General features: G+C 43.4%; 1 protein-coding gene across 1 annotated transcript in view; it reads right to left on the bottom strand.

The window, feature by feature from the left end:
- Window positions 1-15372, bottom strand: part of LOC126162862 (transforming growth factor-beta-induced protein ig-h3) — a 330320-nt gene extending 314948 nt beyond the window's left edge. The window contains exon 1 of the mRNA XM_049919639.1: window positions 15082-15372. Coding sequence (XP_049775596.1) covers window positions 15082-15280 — 199 coding nt within the window. The 5' untranslated portion in view covers window positions 15281-15372. The remainder of the gene's footprint in view (window positions 1-15081) is intronic.
- Window positions 15373-19913: the final 4541 nt, after the last annotated feature.

Genomic DNA, 19913 nt, shown 5'->3' on the forward strand with positions numbered 1-19913 from the left:
TCCGCCATCTTGTTTAGGAAAAACAGATATTGAAAACTCGATGACGCAATATTTTCTGGGGTATTATAAAAAGATCCGTGTACATCAGCTAGCTGGTGCCGTATGACGCCTCTAGGCACAAGAAAGACCACACACCGTTACGAAACGGTGGAAAATACGCCCGGCCCTTTCTGTTTCCTTCGGGTCTCTCAAGCATACTTCTCGCTGATTATAGAAAGTAGTATTTTGAAATTCGAAACAGTTTGACTATACGACATTAAGTCACATTTTCTAATAGCTTTTCCTAATTATATATCTTTTTAGCAGTCTCTGTGTATAATTTCTTATCGTCTTATTACAATATGCCCAGTTTTATCGCAAAACAGCTCGTGTGTAGCCGAAACGTTCAGTTGGTTTTGTGTATCTCCAAGTAACTACTATTTCATCATGTAGTCGTTCCCCAGAAAAATATCTTAGAGGACTGCTTGATGCGAAATCTACTACTGCAGATCAGGAAGTTCCGTATTTCATGCGGGTCGCTGGTGGGGCGACTAAGTGGATGAAACAGAGAAGCTTAGGCCGGCGGCCCTGTGTTCACACGGCTGGAGACCGGTTTCGCATTGTTTTAAGTCGGTCCTCAAAGCGCACGTTGCCTTTCTTCGTAACTCACAAATACACTGCCTTCCCTGGCGCAAACAATCCAGAGTATTACTTTGGTTATATCACAAACAATGTGATGACACCTCTCAATCCAGGTAGCTACGTTTGTTTCGGAATGATGCTGCATGTATTCACATAACGTTTACCGCAGAGTAAAGCCTCAAAGTTACTATCTCTACTCTTGATACAAGAATTTCCCAAATCATGAAATTTTGCGTCACTTTACCATGTGCGTGCGGTTTATTCCACCTTAGTCCTCATTTCCGATCGCGTTGCTCTTGTACTATTAGTTTTTGCCATTTGATTTCCTATTTACCAGTACTCAGACAGGTGGCTTCTATCACCCGTCTAAAGTACTATAATCTGGCATCGTCATCAATAAAGTTGTCAGAAAGAAAGCGAGCAAGATAGCAAAAAGGTTAAGGCATTGGACTAAATTTCTGGCGAGTACCGGAAGAGTTCCTTGAAAATGACGATCAGAAATATCTATGACGACATCTAGAAGGAATTGCAACAGTTGACCTTCTTCCTGCTCTAAACCATTCTACATGAACAATTTACGAAGTATTTTAATGATACGTTCATCTGTAGCATGTAAAGAGCCTGGGTTTTCCTGTTGCTAGAAGTCATCCTGGAAAACCCAACGGAAGTTTCAGAACTTGTTCGTGGCAGGTAAAAGAAACACAAGAAAGTGATCCACCTGCCTCTCCTGAAAATAATACTACAAGACGAGACTTATCCAACGAAACATTCCATTACTAAAAAGTATACCATTCTTATTTAACTTCAATAGCGTGTCTTCTTTTTGAGGAAACTGCCGCGTCCCTCATTTCTGTCTTTAGATTTCGTATTTCACCTTTATCTACAGTGAAGTGTGATCCAAATTCCACAGGCGCGATTACAGTTGTTTTTTCACAGAGTTTCGCTCGAAAAGCACTGATTTGAATCAGAAATCTGACACTACCTCTCCCTCTTCTCTTTTCTCTCCTCCTCTTTCTCCCCCTCCTCCACTTGAATGTTGGTAGGCTCTGTTTCTGCCTCTGAAGTCCAACACAAGCTTGTAAGTACGAGTTTCCTGGAGAGCTGTTATCAGTGACTGAAAAGAGTACTTATGTCGGGGGTGACTGATACTCGGAAAACTACTCTTTCGAAACTAAAATCAAACAGACTTTTATAGACATTAAATGTCACTCTGCGCGTCTGACACCGTTTTGATTTCTTCCACTTATGGTTGTTAAGTAGGTTTTTTTTGGGGGGGTGGGGGGGGCATGACTAATGTTAAACTACACCATTACGTTCGCGAGAAAAAGATGGCGACCCTTGTTATAGTACTCTGTAATATCTCTACAATCTTTGGTAATAGGTGTAGCCCACTGTGGCGGGAATTGGCTAGGGTTGTGGATATATGAGTCATCAGTACCCAGTCACCCATGTCACAAAGGTTTCGAAAGGGTAGCCAGACTGCATGGATGTCGCCTCTGACGTTTTGCGCGTTGTCGCACTTGATGCGAAATCTACGACGTGCATTTCAACTCCAGGGGCTGGGAATTCTGGGCTATCTTTACTGCAAGCAGTACCAGGTTTATCCCAATGGGCAGTAGAGCTGCCATAGCGGGAGACTGTTCTTGTTGTTGCGGTCCTCGTAAAAATTAGACAAACAAAATAATCTGGTTTTCTAGCAGCTTTGTTTATATGTTCAAATCCAAAGTATCTGTGCCCTTTACGCAAAGACCCATTTCCACTTTATTAAGGAACCTCCGAACAACGTAATCTCCTCGAACGTGACACCATTTTTTTTTATTTCTTCTGGAGGGTATTTTGCTGGCCACGATCACGATGAACGCCACACGACACGTTGTTCACTTACAACCAAGTATGTGTGATTGTTGTGACCAGGTAAGTCCTTTCCAGTTCTCTACGGCCCACTGTCGGTGCCACTTGTCCCACTGTAATTGGGTGACAGCGTCGGCAGGAATGAAATGGCTCAAATGGCTCTGAGCACTATGGGACTTACCTTCTGAGGTCAACAGTCGTATAGAACTTAGAACTACTTAAACATAACTAACCTGAGGACATCACACACATCCATGCCCGAGGCAGGATTCGAACCTGCGAATGTAGCGCCTAGAACCGCTCGGCCACCCTAGCCGGCGGCAGGAATGAGCTAGGGTCTGTTGCGCGCATTTCTACTTCAGTTATCGGCGTGACACAAATCTCTCCCGAATACGCATTGGGAAACGGGCCGATGGGAACCAGCGGTGTGGTACTGTAGCAGTTTCTATTTATCGAGACAGGAATTTTGTGGACAGTATTCTTGACACACTTCGGCGGTTGCCATACCGTTACGACAGTCTTTCGCCTGCAGTGCTGACGTGAATTTCTTGCTGATGACGGAGTTTGCCGCTACCCGTTAACTAGAATGATACGCGCGGCGGCAAAAAAGCAGAAGTTCCTACTTAACTCACTTAATGACTTTTGGGAGGCCGAAGCCAATCAGTCGATTCTTACACTCAGTCATTCGGCATTTGTCCTCGCATTAAACGTGATGAATGGAACAGACGCTACACTCAAATTCTTACGGCCATTGTGTATACTAATGTCCAATTCCTAAATAGCTCCACTCTGTGTCATAGACTGTACAGGCCGGTAATTGCTCAGGAGTTGTAGCTCGGTTTGGTGAAAACTGAGGTCAGGCAAACACCAGAGCAAGAGATATACGATCAGTTTTCCTGATAATGAAGTATTTAGTCTCGACTGGATCTGAACGATTACTGGTGGCATTGAGAAGCCCCAGCAAGCATCCCACGAGGCACTACGCTGGATCGAGTCCATCAACATCCGAGTGTAGTCTGAACCGTTTTAAAACTTGTGTACTTACATGATTTCACATGTTCATTTTTATATATATATATTTCTTTGTTTTGCTAAATGTGTGTTACTGTAATTGATGCATACGATAATAATAATAATAATAATAATAATAATAATAATAACTAGGTCGGTATAAAATTTGTTTTCGTGCTATTCAAAAGCTTTTCTATTAAGAACTCCCAGCCTTTTTTACTCTCCGTTGGTGATGCTATTAGTCTACAAAAACTAACAATCGCTCACCCTCGGGAAACGTCAGAAAATCATACAGACGTCTAGAAGCCAATGACTTGAAATCTCGCTAACGTGCAGTGTGAATTTCGAAATAGTGTTCTTTAGAAATTATGGATGAGTTTCGTCACATCTACTCTAAAGGTCAGTTGACAGTGGACGACAACGGAACTTTAGGGAACGGGAGGGAAACATCACCGTCAAATAGCGGCGAGTTCCCACTAGACAGAACGTCAACATAACGTCACGCCACTTTGCCCGGTACTGAATCGTGAAAGTGGCGTTACGAGACTCCGACCATGTAGCAAAAATTGAATATACAGGGTGTCCCCGGAGGAATGGTCAGTGTTCAGGGACATGACAGGAACGATCGTTCGGGGCAAAAAAAGTCCAGTAAACATGTGCTGTAAAACGCATACCTTCAGAGCTATGAGTACTTCTGCATTTTATACACTGTGAAACAAATCCTTTCTACTGCAAGCTCTTTTCTTTCGATATTTTGAGAGGTGGTGGAAACAAGAAAAAAATACGTAGTATACATTGGCTGTAAAGGCATTCCTTAAGAACTACGAGCAGTTGTTTAGTGGAAGACATGTGTTGCTTCTTGCCATGTCTCTGAATACTGACCATTCTTCCTGGGGCACCCTGTACAGGACTACGGAAGTGACTGGGGTTTTGAATAAACTATGGGATTTCTAAAGGAACTCGCAATGATAGTTTATTAGTGCCAACGAGTAATCCATACGGATGTCTCTGACAAAGATAGAACGGTGAATTTTCAACAGTGTATTAAGATGATTTCCCGCTATTCGAAAGTCTTTTTTAACGAATTTTTTTTCATCTTTGTCCTTATTTTATACACTACTGGCCATTAAAATTGCTACATCAAGAAAAAATGCAGATGATAAACGGGTATTCATTGGACAAATATATTATACTAGAACTGACATGTGATTACATTTTCACGCAATTTGCGTGCATAGATCCTGAGAAATCAGTACCCAGAACAACCACCTCTGGCCGAAACAACGGCCTTGATTCGCCTGGGCATTGAGTCAAACACACTTTGGATGGCGTGTACAGGTACAGCTACCCATGCAGCTTCAACACGATACTACAGTTCATCAAGAGTAGTGACTGGCGTATTGTGACGAACCAGTTGCTCGGCCAACATTGACCAGACGTTTCCAATTGGTGAGAGATCTGGAGAATATGCTAGCCAGGGCAGCAGTCGAACATTTTCTGTATCCAGAAAGGCCCGTACAGGGCCTGCAACATGCGGTCGTGCATTATCCTTCCGAAATGTAGGGTTTCGCAGGGATCGAATGAAGGATAGAGCCACGGTCGTAACACATCTGAAATGTAACGTCCACTGTTCAAAGTGCCGTCAATACGAACAAAAGGTGGCCGAGACGTGTAACCAATGGCATCCCATACCATCACGCCGGGTGATACGCCAGTATGGCGATGACGAATACATGCTTCCAATGTGCGTTCACCGCGATGTCGCCAAACACGGATGCGACCATCATGATGCTGGATTCATCCGAAAAAATGACGTTCTGCCATTCTAGCACCCAGGTTCGTCGTTGAGTACACCATCGCAGGCGCTCCTGTCTGTGATGCAGCGTCAAGGGTAACCGCAGCCATGGTCTCCGAGCTGATGTCCATGCTGCTGCAAACGTCGTCGAACTGTTGGTGCAGATGCTTGTTGTCTTGCAAACGTCCCCATCTGTTGACTCAGGGATCGAGACGTGGCTGCACGATCCGTTACAGCCATGCGGATAAGAAGTCTGTCATCTCGACTGCTAGTGATACGAGGCCGTTGGGATCCAGCACGGCGTTCCGTATTACCCTCCTGAACCCACCGATTCAATATTCTTCCAACAGTCATTGGATCTCGACCAACGCGAGCAGCAATGTCGCGATACGATAAAGCGCAATCGCGATTGGCTACAATCCGACCTTTATCAAAGTCGGAAACGTGATGGTACGCATTCCTCCTCCTTACACGAGGCATCACAACAACGTTTCACCAGGCAACGCCGGTCAACTGCTATTAGTGTATGAGAAATCGGTTGGAAACTTTCCTCATGTCAGCACGTTGTAGGTGTCGCCACTGGCGCCAACCTTGTGTGAATGCTCTGAAAAGCTAATCATTTGCATATCACATCATCGGTTAAATTTCGCGTCTGTGGCAAGTCATCTTCGTGGTGTAGCAATTTTAATGGCCAGTAATGTAAATAGTTTAGGCTTTTCATTTGTCCAAGTATAGTAAAACTTAATAATTTTTCGATTGCGGACATGTGTTCTCTTTCAGGATACAGCATTCAGAGGAATAATGGCCAACGGCCTTGCCGCAGTGTTAACATCGGTTCCCGTCAGATCAAGTGAAGCGTTGTCGGGCTTGGCTGGAACTTGGATGGGTGACCGTCCGAGTCTGCGGAGAGCTGCTGCCAAGTGCGGTGTACTCAGCCCTTGTAAGGCCGATTGAGGAGGAACATGACTGAAAAGTAGCAGCTATGGCCACGAAAACTGACAACGACTGGGAGAGCGGCGAGCTTACCTCACGCCCCTCCACATCCGCATCCAGCGACGCCTGTCGGGTGAGGATGACACGGCGCTCGGTAGATACCGTAGGGCCTTCATGGCCTGTTCGAACGGAATTTAGTTTTTTTTCGTAGGAATAATATCCGTCCCCTCCTGCAAGCTTCTCAAAGCATCGCGGAAATCGATCTTAATGCGCTGTTTGTGCTGTGCCAGCACCCCCTGTAATAGAAAGCCTGTCCACGTAGTGCGTGACGTCACAACATGGCTACACGTGGAGTCTAGCTAGTCTTCAACAGTTTTATGGGACAGTGCTTGTGAACAGTCGTGCGGCGCGTTTCGCGTCAGCTTACTACTATTGTGAATGGTGTTCCTGCGTCAGTGTACGTGATTTGGTTGTTTACTTTCTGTGCACTAAACTGGTGATCTGTTTTTCTTGCCTGTGCAAATTTCGTTGCCTGCAAAATGCCGTTTCGATGCTCTGCGCCGCATTGTAGAGGGAATTACGACGGTGGACCAAAAGTAATTGTTTAAATTTCCGGAGGGTTAAGCAACGAGGAAGAAACAGTTGTCAAGTACTCGCAGAGATAACTTTACTCCTTCTCCAAGTGCAAGAGTGAGTATTTGTTTTGTTTATTTCTTAAAAGAGGTTAAGTGTGCTAACAAAGAATAGGCACTTACGCAGTGTGGAAGGTCAGCGACATTTTGACTAATATATCAGATCTTAACTGTTTAAGTGCCGAAGAAAACAGTGTTTTGTTTTCTTGTCCTGGCAATTCTACAGTTTAGATGGTTTAGGTTGTATGAATTATATTTCTGCAGGTTCAAGCAGTATAGCCCAAGCACATTCATACTTAAGTAGTTAAATATCTCAGTATATCTTTATACTTACTGTTTGTTGTTAGGAATAAAAGTCAGTTTATGATAAAGTGCATGCACATAAGATACAGACGAGTTTCGATGTATTCTGGTTCTAGTATTTAGTTCTGTTTTTTTTCTGCTGTAAAAGTCTTCAGGATGTTGCCTGTTCAAAAACAAGGAATGTGGTATACCCAAAATTGAAAATTAAGTAAAAGCAGTGTCTCAGTCGCTTGTTTTTAATAAATTATTGATGGGAATTTGAAGTGAAATGCAAGGAATGTTACTATTAGTGATTATAGTAAGCTTCCGACTTTATAATGCACGAATAACTACTTTGCTTCAAAATCATAGAAATGAGAAATGAATGAGTACATGAATGGATCAATAGGCTTTCAGCAAATGTAAGGGAGAAACTGTGAAAACATGAAAAAAAATAAAAAAAATACAAAAAATACTTGTGTATTTTACAAATTCTTACTTTTTGGGTCTGCAATTTCAGATAAATGCCAGTGGCTTACACTGCTGTCTTATAGATACACAACTAAAGTACTTGAAAACAATTATGTGCTCATGTTTAACCTAATGGGTAGCACATAACTGGCACTGTATTAGCTTCATTACATTGTCAGTTTTTATGTAAGTTATGAAATGATATATTGACTGTTAAATAGCAGCTGAAATACAAAAGCAAAAACAGTGTCTATCTCATAAGAAGCACTACCATTAAATATTTCATAGTTCTACAGGATACACAGTCTGAGAATTACTTTGAATTATTCTGCTACTGTTTCACAGTTGCTTCTATGGGTCACACCTGTGTAAGGTTGGTGTCGTCATGCTTTTGTGTATCCAAGGGGTTCTTTACGAATTTTCGTCGTCCGGATCCCTTTACAGTCTACTGCTGTGGCCAAACGAATTGCGAGAGTACTGGCACCAGATTCTGTGCGTGATGTCACTGAGCGGACGCGCAGGCTTTCCTCTATAAGGGGTGCTGGCTGTGCCACACAGGCATTCTAGTCCATACACCTGCCCATCGCGAGCTGCTCGCTACCACAGCACACCTTGCGAAGTGACTCAGAGGTCCAGGTAGCAGCACTATATCCTGTAGAACCTCATCCAAACCGCGAAGAGACTCTCCTGTGTCGCTGTATCCGGCACCACCAGATGAATTCCGTCTTCTTCACCACAGTGCTCAGGCACTATTACACAACTCTTTTACGAAGAATACACATCGTTGAATCGCGTCACAAATTGAGACTGTGGGCCGCTCCAGGAACTCGAACCAAGATACGTGACTTCCGTGGCAAGTTTGTTAGTCGAGTACGCCTCGCGTTCAGATCTTCAGTTTGTCGAACACATTCCCCAGTTTCATCCAAACCCTGACTGTCTTACTGTATAAAGTTTTAATTTGTCACGCGTGCTCAACGTGTTAAAGGATCATCAGACAACTGTAATCAATAATACGATGAGGATTTGAATTTCCTAGCAGTGTAAAGCACAGCAGAATTATCTTACCACCTCAGCTATCCGAGAACATCTAATGGTCCTTCCTATACAACAGAAAATCGTTGTCTGGTTTCAAGTCACGGTTCCCCACACGGAGCTAATATGTCACAAAGTTTCATTAAACCGCACACACTGTTGCAGAGCAAAAGTTGCGTTTTGGCAAGATGTTGCTGTCTGATTGCGAACTACCTGTGTGGTAAAACATTGCCAGACGCCTGTATTACGGTAAAGTTACAGAAAACGTATCACCTAATGGATTCTACATAGAATTCCTGCAACGTCATTTTCTCAGTTTGTTTCACCGTAAAAGTGCGTGCAAATAAAGCTGTATTGGAGACTGCAGATTGTCTTTACTGCATTATGACCAGCTTTTGAGAATGTGTCCTCTTCTTGCGCAAGGCAACGGCACAAAAAGAGTTTCATTATTATGCTGGACGGTTATGATAGTCTCTTCTTCTCTTAGCCTGTCCTGGAATGACATGCCTCGATTGGTGGACTATGAAAATGCCCAGTAAACGGAGAGAAAGTTTAAGATTGCTATTCGGGGTGACTGATGCGCCCAACTCTCCTGGCTGTAAAGCAGTGCTACAGACAGTGCTGAATTTCTGGACGTATGCTTAGTCCACAAACACGTCAGTGTTGAACGCCCTAAATACAGCCATGTTTCCTCATCCCCCTCCTCATCATTATCATAGCATGTCGTCATCGTCGTCGTCGTCGCCAATATCGTTAACGTCACGGTAATGTAAGAGAGGGAGATTTTTTTCTGTGAGCCGTTTAAAAAAGATTGTTTAAAAAACTTGTCCCATATTTCTACAGGAGGTAGTATAGATAAAAACTAGAAGAAACGTCCCTGTAATGATATGTTCGGAAACAAATATCTTTTGCGATGGGGCTTATTCCTGTCCTCTCATTCCAATCTGTTACGTGAAAGCCGACACTGTAGGCAGTGCTGCGTGTGGTTACGACGCATCCGGACACTTCCTTCGCAGCGAATGATGCATTGTTTCAAATACCCCTCCCTCCGTTCCGTTTGCGCCACATGCATTAGTCACACGCTCCTGCAACGTCTGCTGACCGTTGATGGGTGGGCATGCGCCAGTTCCTTTAAATGCCCTCACAACCAGAAGAGTAATGGATTCAGGTCCGCTGAAAGGGAGGGACCTCCTCGAGCAGCCCATCGCCCATGGAACGTTGCACAGAGGCACGGTGGCATGATCAGCGGAAAATGGGGTAGTGCCCCGCCGTGTATAAACCCCAGTCGTTTGCTTTCTGCAAGGGCTACATTCTCCAGCAGCGCTGGAAATTCATTGTACACATCGGTGAGACACATCGCCTACTAATCTATCAGCGAAGTGTACGGCCCTACGAGTATTACCGAAAATATCTGCCCATACATTGACGCTGAAGCTTCACCTCCATGACTGCTCGAGAATTTGCATCTGCCCAAAAGCCCGTATGTGCCGTATCTTGTGAATCCTGCCTCAAATGTTAATAAGATGCAGACTGTGAACTATGGATTGTCAGTGGCCCGTATCTTAACCGGTATTGGTTCAAAGAGGGCTCTGAGCACTATGGGACTCTACATCTGAGGTCATCAGTCCCCTAGAACTTAGAACTACTTAAACCTAACTAACCTAAGGACATCACACACATCCATGTCCGAGGCAGGATTCAAACGTGCGACCGTAGCAGTCTCGCAGTTCCGGGCTGAAGCGCGTAGAACCGCTCGGCCACCGCGGCCGGCCCAGTATTGGTTTCTGGACATATAATGACAGGAACTTTTCTTCAAGTTACACACCCCCTGTACTACAAGGATCACTTGCGCAATGTATCTTAATGTTAGGTAATTAAATTCATTTATTTTAAATATGGGTGAATGCTGACCCTTAAACATAAATTCATGTAACAGAAAATCATATTTAGTATAACAATGGAAGTAAGTAATGTTTTTCAGCATTTTACTGTAAATAAGCTACAAGTGCCTAAGTAATGGTTTCTGATGTGGAGAGTGGAAATTAACCCTGAATTCTCCCCTCCGGGAACCCCCGACAACCACACTGAAGCGTTTGACGTAGATGCTGTGACTTTCATTTGTTGCAAAATTCTGTAGGCGCCCATCAATGTAGTCCGGAGGTAATGTTTGTGCATCAGTGCAGCGAATGCCTTGAGAACTATAGGAATTCTCATGGAATGCCAGTAACAGTCGATACCGACAGTGGAATTTGAAGCTTACAAAAAAGAAGGCGGCGGAAGTAGTAGCAGTTTTTGCTGTAGCAGACATTCATTTCTCTCCATTCTGTTGTTGTTGTTGTGGTCTTCAGTCAGAAGACTGTTTTGTTCCTCTATTTCGTGCAAGTCGTCTCCATATAACTGCTGCAACCCACATCCATTCGAACCTACTTACTGTACTCGTCTGCTTGTCTCCCTCTGCAACTTTTGACCCCCCCCCTTACACACATACACACACACACTTCTGTCCAATTCTAAATGGACGATTCCTTAACGTCTCAGAATGTGTTCTGTCGACCGATCCACAAATTTCTCTCGCCAATTCTATTCAGTACCTCCTCATTAGTTACGTGACTTATCCATCTAATCTTCTTCTGTAGCGCCACATTCCAAAATCTTATAATCTCATCTTGTCTGAACACCTTCTCGTCAACGTTTCACTTCCGTACAATGCTCACTCGAGACGAATGCTTTCAGAAAGGAATTCCAAACACTTAAATTTATATTCGCTGTTAACAAACTTCTCTTCTTCAGGAAGGCTGTTCTTGCAATTGCCATTCTACATTTGATATCCTCTCTGCTTCAGCCGTAAGTTATTTTGCTACTACTTCTGGTGTCTCATTTCCTAATCTAATTCCCTCAGCATCGCCTGATTTGATTCGCCTACATTTCATTACCCTTTTTTTTTTTACTTTTGTTAATGCGTCCACTCAGTTAGTAACCCAAAATTAATGCGTCGTAGCTCTCTATCACACTCTGGCTTTCGGTGAATAAGTCCAAAACATATGCGACGAGACTGATTTATTTACCTGCACAATCACCACAATTTCAAAATGAAATTACGCGTTTCGGACGCCAATGGTCATCTTCAGGTTCTATTCTAACCACTGAGGAAACCAGTGACAACATACGTGATGCTTGACCGACTTCTGTGCAGAATATTGATATAGAACTGCGGAATATATGTAATTAATTAAAAAAAAACTACAGTACATAGTATGCTTTCTGGTTAAAGACCAAGCACTTAACTGGAAATAAACAAAAATGGTATCTATACATAAAGCGAACAGAACTGCGTCCTCTAGCTTCTTTATGGACGCTGTAAATGCAAGTACACTTTAATATCCGATTTTTTTTCGTAACGTTAATTGGTAAGCTGCAATAGACAACAGAGAAACAATGTTAAAGTCTCAAATTTAATTTGTTTCATGTGTTGTGTGAATTTTTAAGTCACAGATAAGGGGCTTGGACTAACATCTGGAAGCACCATGAGAAATGCATCTTTGAACATAAATGAAGGTACTAGTTGAGCCTACAGGTTGCGCTGATGTACCTGATCACGAATGGCACATGTGCAATATTCTCCATGCGTTGCAAATGTCAGTCGTGGTCAGTTCTGTGTAGTTATCAGTGCATTTATTGGTTCTCAGTGCTTTTGAAACTGGGCAGATTGTTGGTAATCGTATGGAGGGTACATCTGTAATTAAGGTAGCCGCAGTGTTTGATATTTCAAGAGGCTCCGTATCAAAGATTTATATCGCATACAGCAGAAACGGAAAAACTTCCTCGTCTAAGTGAAAGCGGAGTTGAAAGTGTGTGTTACTTGACCGTGACAGAACAGTCATTGAAGAGGATTGTGACGGGAAGTCACTGCAGAACTGAACGTCGCACTCGCGAACATCGTCCGAACCAAAAAACACGAAGGGGGCTCCGCAAGCAGGGAACTGCGTAGCGAGCTGCAATTCCAACGCCACTCAGCAGTCGTGCTAATACTCGTAACAGGAAGACGTGGTCCCGAAGAGTCTAGCTTCACACTGTTTCCAAGAGTGAAAAATGGCGGGCGTTAGGCGACGGTTTGGGCAGCTATACCGTGGTATTCCATAGTTAATCTGGAAGGCTGCACTACAGCCAAGAATCATACATCATTTTGGTAGATGAGGTACATCCCATGGCATTGTGGTGTTGCGTTCCATCGCTGATTACACAGCGCACGTAATCCAGGGCCGGTTCTACCAGCACGGGGTGAACTGTCGCATCTCGCCTGGCCAACAGTCACCAGATCTCTATATTATTGAGCCTTTGTAGTCTACTTTGGAGAGAATGGTGTGTGATCGCTATATCATCGTTAACTGAAAGTGCTACTATTTTGCAGGAAGAAAGGTATAAAGTTGCCTTGAAAATCATCCAGGATCTGTTCTTACCCATTTAGAGACGTCTGAAAGCTGATTTGATACCATCTGTTTTCCTGCATCGTATTAGGCATGCTAATTATGTTGTGTTTTCGGTGTTTCCATTTTTTTTGTTCACTCCCAGCGTTTCTTCAGTATACTTCGTGTGTTCAAATAGTTCAAATGGCTCTAAGCACTACAGGACTTAACATCTGAGGTCATCAGTCCCCTAGACTTAGAACTACTTAAATCTAACTAAACTAAGGACATCACACACATCCATGCCCGAGGCAGTATTCGAACTTGCGACCCTAGCAGCAGCGCGGTCCCGGACTGAAACGCCTAGAACCGCTCGGTCACAACGGGCGGCGCTTCGTGTGTTGCAGGAATAACAAACGTCTCTGCAACTGAAACTTCCTGACAGATTAGAAATGTGTAACAGACTGGAACTCGAGCCCAGATATTTGCCTTCCGCTTTCCGGGTGTGTCAGGAAGTTTCAAAACAGCACACCCCGCTGCAGAGCGGAAGATCTGTTCTCCATCGACTGTTTGAGTTGTGTGCGAGAGATTGATAAGACTTGTCACTGTCATAGATAGTAGATATCTTTCCAACACACCTCAGCGCAATAGCCTTCTACTCGTTCAGTGGTTCTACCACATAATTTAATCAGACGTTTCGCTTCACAAGAAATCTGTCACATTTTGGGTTTTGTCATCTGGAAGTATTGTTTTTTACAGCAGCTGCTGTAGTGTTGAAATATCGAAAGCTGATGCAGCAAGGTAAATAATTTTGTAACTTATTTCAATACACACAGGCGTGATCGCATTTGTGTATTTTTGTTTGTAGATGACCGGTTTCGATCTCTTAAGAGATCATCTTCTTCCACGCCTGTACAGATGTGCCTGTTCCACGTACGGTCATCAGGGACTGTAAGAGCCGAAGAAGATCTCATGGAACATCGAAACCGGTCATCTACAAATAAAAATAAAGAACTTAAATGCGATCACGACTGCGTGTACTGAAATAAGTTCTGGTATTATAAAGACCACTGTTTTTCCTTGAATAAAAATCCAAAAAATTATAAATAATTTTGCGCTGTGCAACAACAACAACATTTGTGAAAATGTACGTTTAAATGGTTTTATTGTATAGTTTATGTACAATAGTGGCTTTATGGTAATAGGCTACTGACTTTTTTCTGTACCACTGTTTTGGCATTTGGTCTGTAAGTGCATCCATATTATAGTGGAACGTTTTAATGCAGACGCTTTTAATGTGGAGTGTGATAGTGCTTCAACCTTCCCCGCCCCCCTTTCCCCTCCCAACAAATCTTGGTTGTGGTGACAGACTGATTAGTAGTGTAAACTGAGGTCTAGACAAGGGTGGAATGTGAGAATTTCATCTTGAGTTGGTAAGACAGTGTATGTGAATGCGAAACAGAAGTTGTGGTAACAGCTCACCGTAGGTCGATGTGTACGGGCGCGCCATATTTCGCGCACTTTTCATGCTAGATGTGTAAGTTAATTGCAGAAGAGCTGTGTTAGTTAACATTCTGACGAGTAGTTTGGTGCGTATTCTACACACATATCGTACATTTACTACGAAAATCGCCATAATATAAATCTTTTCAAATTTTCTGTCTAGTGTGCCTGAAGATGAATTTGTAAGGAAGTCTGTGTGTGTGTGTGTGTGTGTGTGTGTGTGTGTGTGTGTGTGTGTGTGTGTGTGCGCGCGCGCGAGCGAGAGAGAGCGCGCGCCATTGGTCAGTTCCTGTTTTAATAAATAAATAATCTCTCAGTGTTAATGTTTTGGGTATTTCATAAAAGCCCAAAACCTACGTCGAAAGTCTTCATCGTATATATTCAGGAATAACGCTTACCGGCTCGTAATATGTTAATACTTGTACCGAAACACTGAAGAGTAGTTCGGTACGAGTGGCTGTTGGCGGTGTCGACGCCGGAATCCATCAGGAATGCAGACGGAACAGGTGTGTGCTAGAATGGAATCTGCATCGCCGCCGCCACTCACCTGACATGTGCACGTTGTCGTCATTGTTGAAGACGAGCCATAGCGAGAAGAACCCGTCGACGCCGTAGCTGGCAGTCAGCTCGCCAGTGATGCCCGACGTGTCGGGCAGTCGCTGCGGCTCGGCGTCTGCAGCGGCCGCGGCCGCCAACCACGCCGCGCCCAGCAGCAGCGCCGTCACCTTCGCAGACCACATGCCCATCGCAATCGCCCCTGTACGGTTCTCGCTAGCCCTTTCCTCTGCCAAAGCCCTGCGTGCCAACCGATCGCCTGCCAAGCCACGACTGAGCGGCCCGTGCGCGTCCCACTAACTGCTCGGCCGGCCGCTGGCTCGCCAGCGCCGCCACGCGGACCGAGCCGGCAACTAGCGCGGCTGCCGGCAACAATCGATAGCGTGTCGGCTCTCTCGACCGAGACCCGCGCCGCCGCTGTTGTAACCGGAGCCAGCAGCACGCTGCCGGCTGCATGCCGCTTTCACCTGTCAGCCGCGCGTGATTTCACAGGCCGTCACACGCGTATTCGCGCCACGCCGGGCCGCGCCGCTCCGCGGAACAACACAGCCTATTCTCGCCGCGCTTTCTTGAGTGGCCTACACACTGAGAGCTTTGCATCAAGGCAGTAAAGCAGATGCAGTGTTTCTTAAATTCCGAACAGCACCCGACTCACAAGAGAAACTCCCCATCGCACTCCCCCTCAGATTTCGTGGTAAGATGGCCCAGTGGATAATCCGTCAAAAACTGAACACAGGTCAAGCACGGAAACAGGAAGAGGGTGTATTTGCGGCGCGGCGCGTTACTTATAACCGCCCTGCCAGTGTCCAGCAATGTTCATTTGTCTAGCTAAAAGCTGTAGTAGAAAATACTAGACCACTACTGTCTATTGCAGGTCGCAACATACATAGAATTGTCCGGTAAACGGGATGTGGCTAGCTACTGAAATAAAAGTTTTAACTTGGCAATGTAAATTTCAGGTGTATTCTTACGATAAAGATCACAGTTAATACTGCCAAGTCCGTACTAAGTGGTAACACAATGTTAAGTTCACACACACACCACAATCACACACGTAGCCAGTTTATGGTATTTACACCCGTTATGGAAGTTAATAGAGTTCACCGGATCATTTAGTTATGAAAATGCTCGCTCAAATGTTGTGCACTCTGCTCTACACATGATACCTGTTCCAGTCTTAGATCGAACAAGCCACGCGGTTTTAACTAACAGTCAAAAGCAATAATTTTGATATTCCGTCCGAAATTCCACACGACTTCCACTATACCGTTCACTTAAATACACTTTGTACTACTTCGCGAACTCGTAATTAGCATTTTTCCGCGATTTTACAGTACTTACGTCGGAGTTGCTTTCAATGAGATGTTACTAGTTCGAAACCTCAGCCTCACCAAAGGCTTTGTTCCCAGCATAGATTGGCGCGAGCCTGCATTTTTATGATTGGCTGATATCACAAACAGCAAATCAGGTTGCAGTATTACCCTGCGCTAACCCGCGCTTTACTTCAATGACCAACCATAGTAAAACATTTCTTTCTATGGCAATTGCTAAATAAATAAATTTAGAAAAGTATCAAATATAAAATTACTCCTTCTGAAATTACCGATTAATTTGTGTTCTACTCACGATTTATTAATACCATAAATTGACTGCACATTTAATTATAGTAAATCCCCTGTATTGTTTAACTGGTACTTCATGAATAAACAAATCAATTTTCATTTACTTCTATTCTTCTTCACTCATACAACACACACACTGCTAATTACTACACATATAAAACAATTTTTCCCGAGGGCATGCAGCTTTACTGTATGATTAAATGATGATGGCGTCCTCTTGGGTAAAATATTCCGGAGGTAAAATAGTCCCCCATTCGGATCTCCGGGCGGGGACTACTCAAGAGGATATCGTTATCAGGAGAAAGAAAACTGGCGTTCTATGGATCGGAACGTGGAATGTCAGATCCCTTAATCGGGCAGGTAGGTTAGAAAATTTAAAAAGGGAAATGGATAGGTTAAAGTTAGATATAGTGGGAATTAGTGAAGTTCGGTGGCAGGAGGAACAAGACTTCTGGACAGGTGACTACAGGGTTATAAACACAAAGTCAAATAGGGGTAATGCAGGAGTAGGTTTAATAATGAATAGGAAAATAGGAACGCGGGTAAGCTACTACAAACAGCATAGTGAACGCATTATTGTGGCCAAGATAGATACAAAGCCCACACCTACTACAGTAGTACAAGTTTATATGCCAACTAGCTCCGCAGATGACGAAGAAATTGAAGAAATGTATGATGAAATAAAAGAAATTATTCAGATAGTGAAGGGAGACGAAAATTTAATAGTCATGGGTGACTGCAATTCGAGTGTAGGAAAAGGGAGAGAAGGAAACATAGTAGGTGAATATGGATTGGGGCTAAGAAATGAAAGAGGAAGCCGCCTGGTAGAATTTTGCACAGAGCACAACTTAATCATAGCTAACACTTGGTTAGATCAGATAGATTATATAATGGATATCAGATAGATTATATAGATAATCAGATAGATTATCAGATAGATTATATAATGGTAAGATAGATTATATAATATCAGATAGATTACATAATGGTAAGACAGAGATTTAAGAACCAGGTTTTAAATTGTAAGACATTTCCAGGGGCAGATGTGGACTCTGACCACAATCTATTGGTTATGACCTGCAGATTAAAACTGAAGAAACTGCAAAAAGGTGGGAATTTAAGGAGATGGGACCTGGATAAACTGAAAGAACCAGAGGTTGTACAGCGTTTCAGGGAGAGCATAAGGGAACAATTGACAGGAATGGGGCAAAGAAATACAGTACAAGAAGAATGGGTAGCTTTGAGGGATGAAGTAGTGAAGGCAGCAGAGGATCAAATAGGTAAAAAGACGAGGGCTAGTAGAAATCCTTGGGTAACAGAAGAAATATTGAATTTAATTGATGAAAGGAGAAAATATAAAAATGCAGTAAATGAAGCAGGCAAAACGGAATACAAACATCTCAAAAATGAGATCGACAGGAAGTGCAAAATGGCTAAGCAGGGATGGCTAGAGGACAAATGTAAGGATGTAGAGGCTTATCTCACTAGGGGTAAGATAGATACTGCCTACAGGAAAATTAAAGAGACCTTTGGAGATAAGAGAACCACTTGCATGAACATCAAGAGCTCAGATGGAAACCCAGTTCTAAGCAAAGAAGGGAAAGCAGAAAGGTGGAAGGAGTATATAGAGGGTCTATACAAGGGCGATGTACTTGAGGACAATATTATGGAAATGGAAGAGGATGTAGATGAAGATGAAATGGGAGATACGATACTGCGTGAAGAGTTTGACGGAGCACTGAAAGACCTGAGTCGCAACAAGGCCCCCGGAGTAGACAACATTCCACTGTAACTACTGACGGCCTTGGGAGAGCCAGTCCTGACAAAACTCTACCATCTGGTGAGCAAGATGTATGAAACAGGTGAAATACCCTCAGACTTCAAGAAGAATATAATAATTCCAATCCCAAAGGAAGCAGGCGTTGACAGATGTGAAAATTACCGAACAATCAGTTTAATAAGCCACAGCTGCAAAATACTAACACGAATTCTTTACAGACGAATGGAAAAACTAGTAGAAGCCGACCTCGGGGAAGATAGTTTGGATTCCGTAGAAATACTGGAACACGTGAGGCAATACTGACCTTACGACTTATCTTAGAAGAAAGATTAAGGAAAGGAAAACCTACGTTTATAGCATTTGTAGACTTAGAGAAAGCTTTTGACAATGTTGACTGGAATACTCTCTTTCAAATTCTAAAGGTGGCAGGGGTAAAATACTGGGAGCGAAAGGCTATTTACAAATTGTACAGAAACCAGATGGCAGTTATAAGAGTCGAGGGACATGAAAGGGAAGCAGTGGTTGGGAAGGGAGTAAGAAAGGGTTGTAGCCTCTCCCCGATGTTATTCAATCTGTATATTGAGCAAGCAGTAAAGGAAACAAAAGAAAAATTCGGAGTAGGTATTAAAATCCATGGAGAAGAAATAAAAACGTTGAGTTTCGCCGATGACATTGTAATTCTGTCAGAGACAGCAAAGGACTTGGAAGAGCAGTTGAACGGAATGGACAGTGTCTTGAAGGGAGGATATAAGATGAACATCAGCAAAAGCAAAACGAGGATAATGGAATGTAGTCGAATTAAGTCGGGTGATGTTGAGGGTATTAGATTAGGAAATGAGACACTTAAAGTAGTAAAGGAGTTTTGCTATTTGGGGAGCAAAATAACTCATGATGGTCGAAGTAGAGAGGATATAAAATGTAGACTGGCAATGGCAAGGAAAGCGTTTCTGAAGAAGAGAAATTTGTTAACATCGAGTATAGATTTAAGCATCAGGAAGTCATTTGTGAAAGTATTTGTATGGAGTGTAGCCATGTATGGAAGTGAAACATGGACGGTAAATAGTTTGGACAAGAAGAGAATAGAAGCTTTCGAAATGTGTTGCTACAGAAGAATGCTGAAGATTAGATGGGTAGATCACATAACAAATGAGGAGGTACTGAATAGGATTGGGGAGAAGAGGAGTTTGTGGCACAACTTGACCAGAAGAAGGGATCGGTTGGTAGGACATGTTCTGAGGCATCAAGGGATCACCAATTTAGTATTGGAGGGCAGCGTGGAGGGTAAAAATCGTAGGGGGAGACCAAGAGATGAATACACTAAGCAAATTCATAAGGATATAGGTTGCAGTAGGTACTGGGAGATGAAGAAGCTTGCACAAGATAGAGTAGCATGGAGAGCTACATCAAACCAGTCTCAGGACT

The sequence above is a fragment of the Schistocerca cancellata genome, chromosome 2 (assembly GCF_023864275.1).
Source record: "Schistocerca cancellata isolate TAMUIC-IGC-003103 chromosome 2, iqSchCanc2.1, whole genome shotgun sequence".
Classification (NCBI taxonomy): Eukaryota; Metazoa; Arthropoda; class Insecta; order Orthoptera; family Acrididae; genus Schistocerca; species Schistocerca cancellata.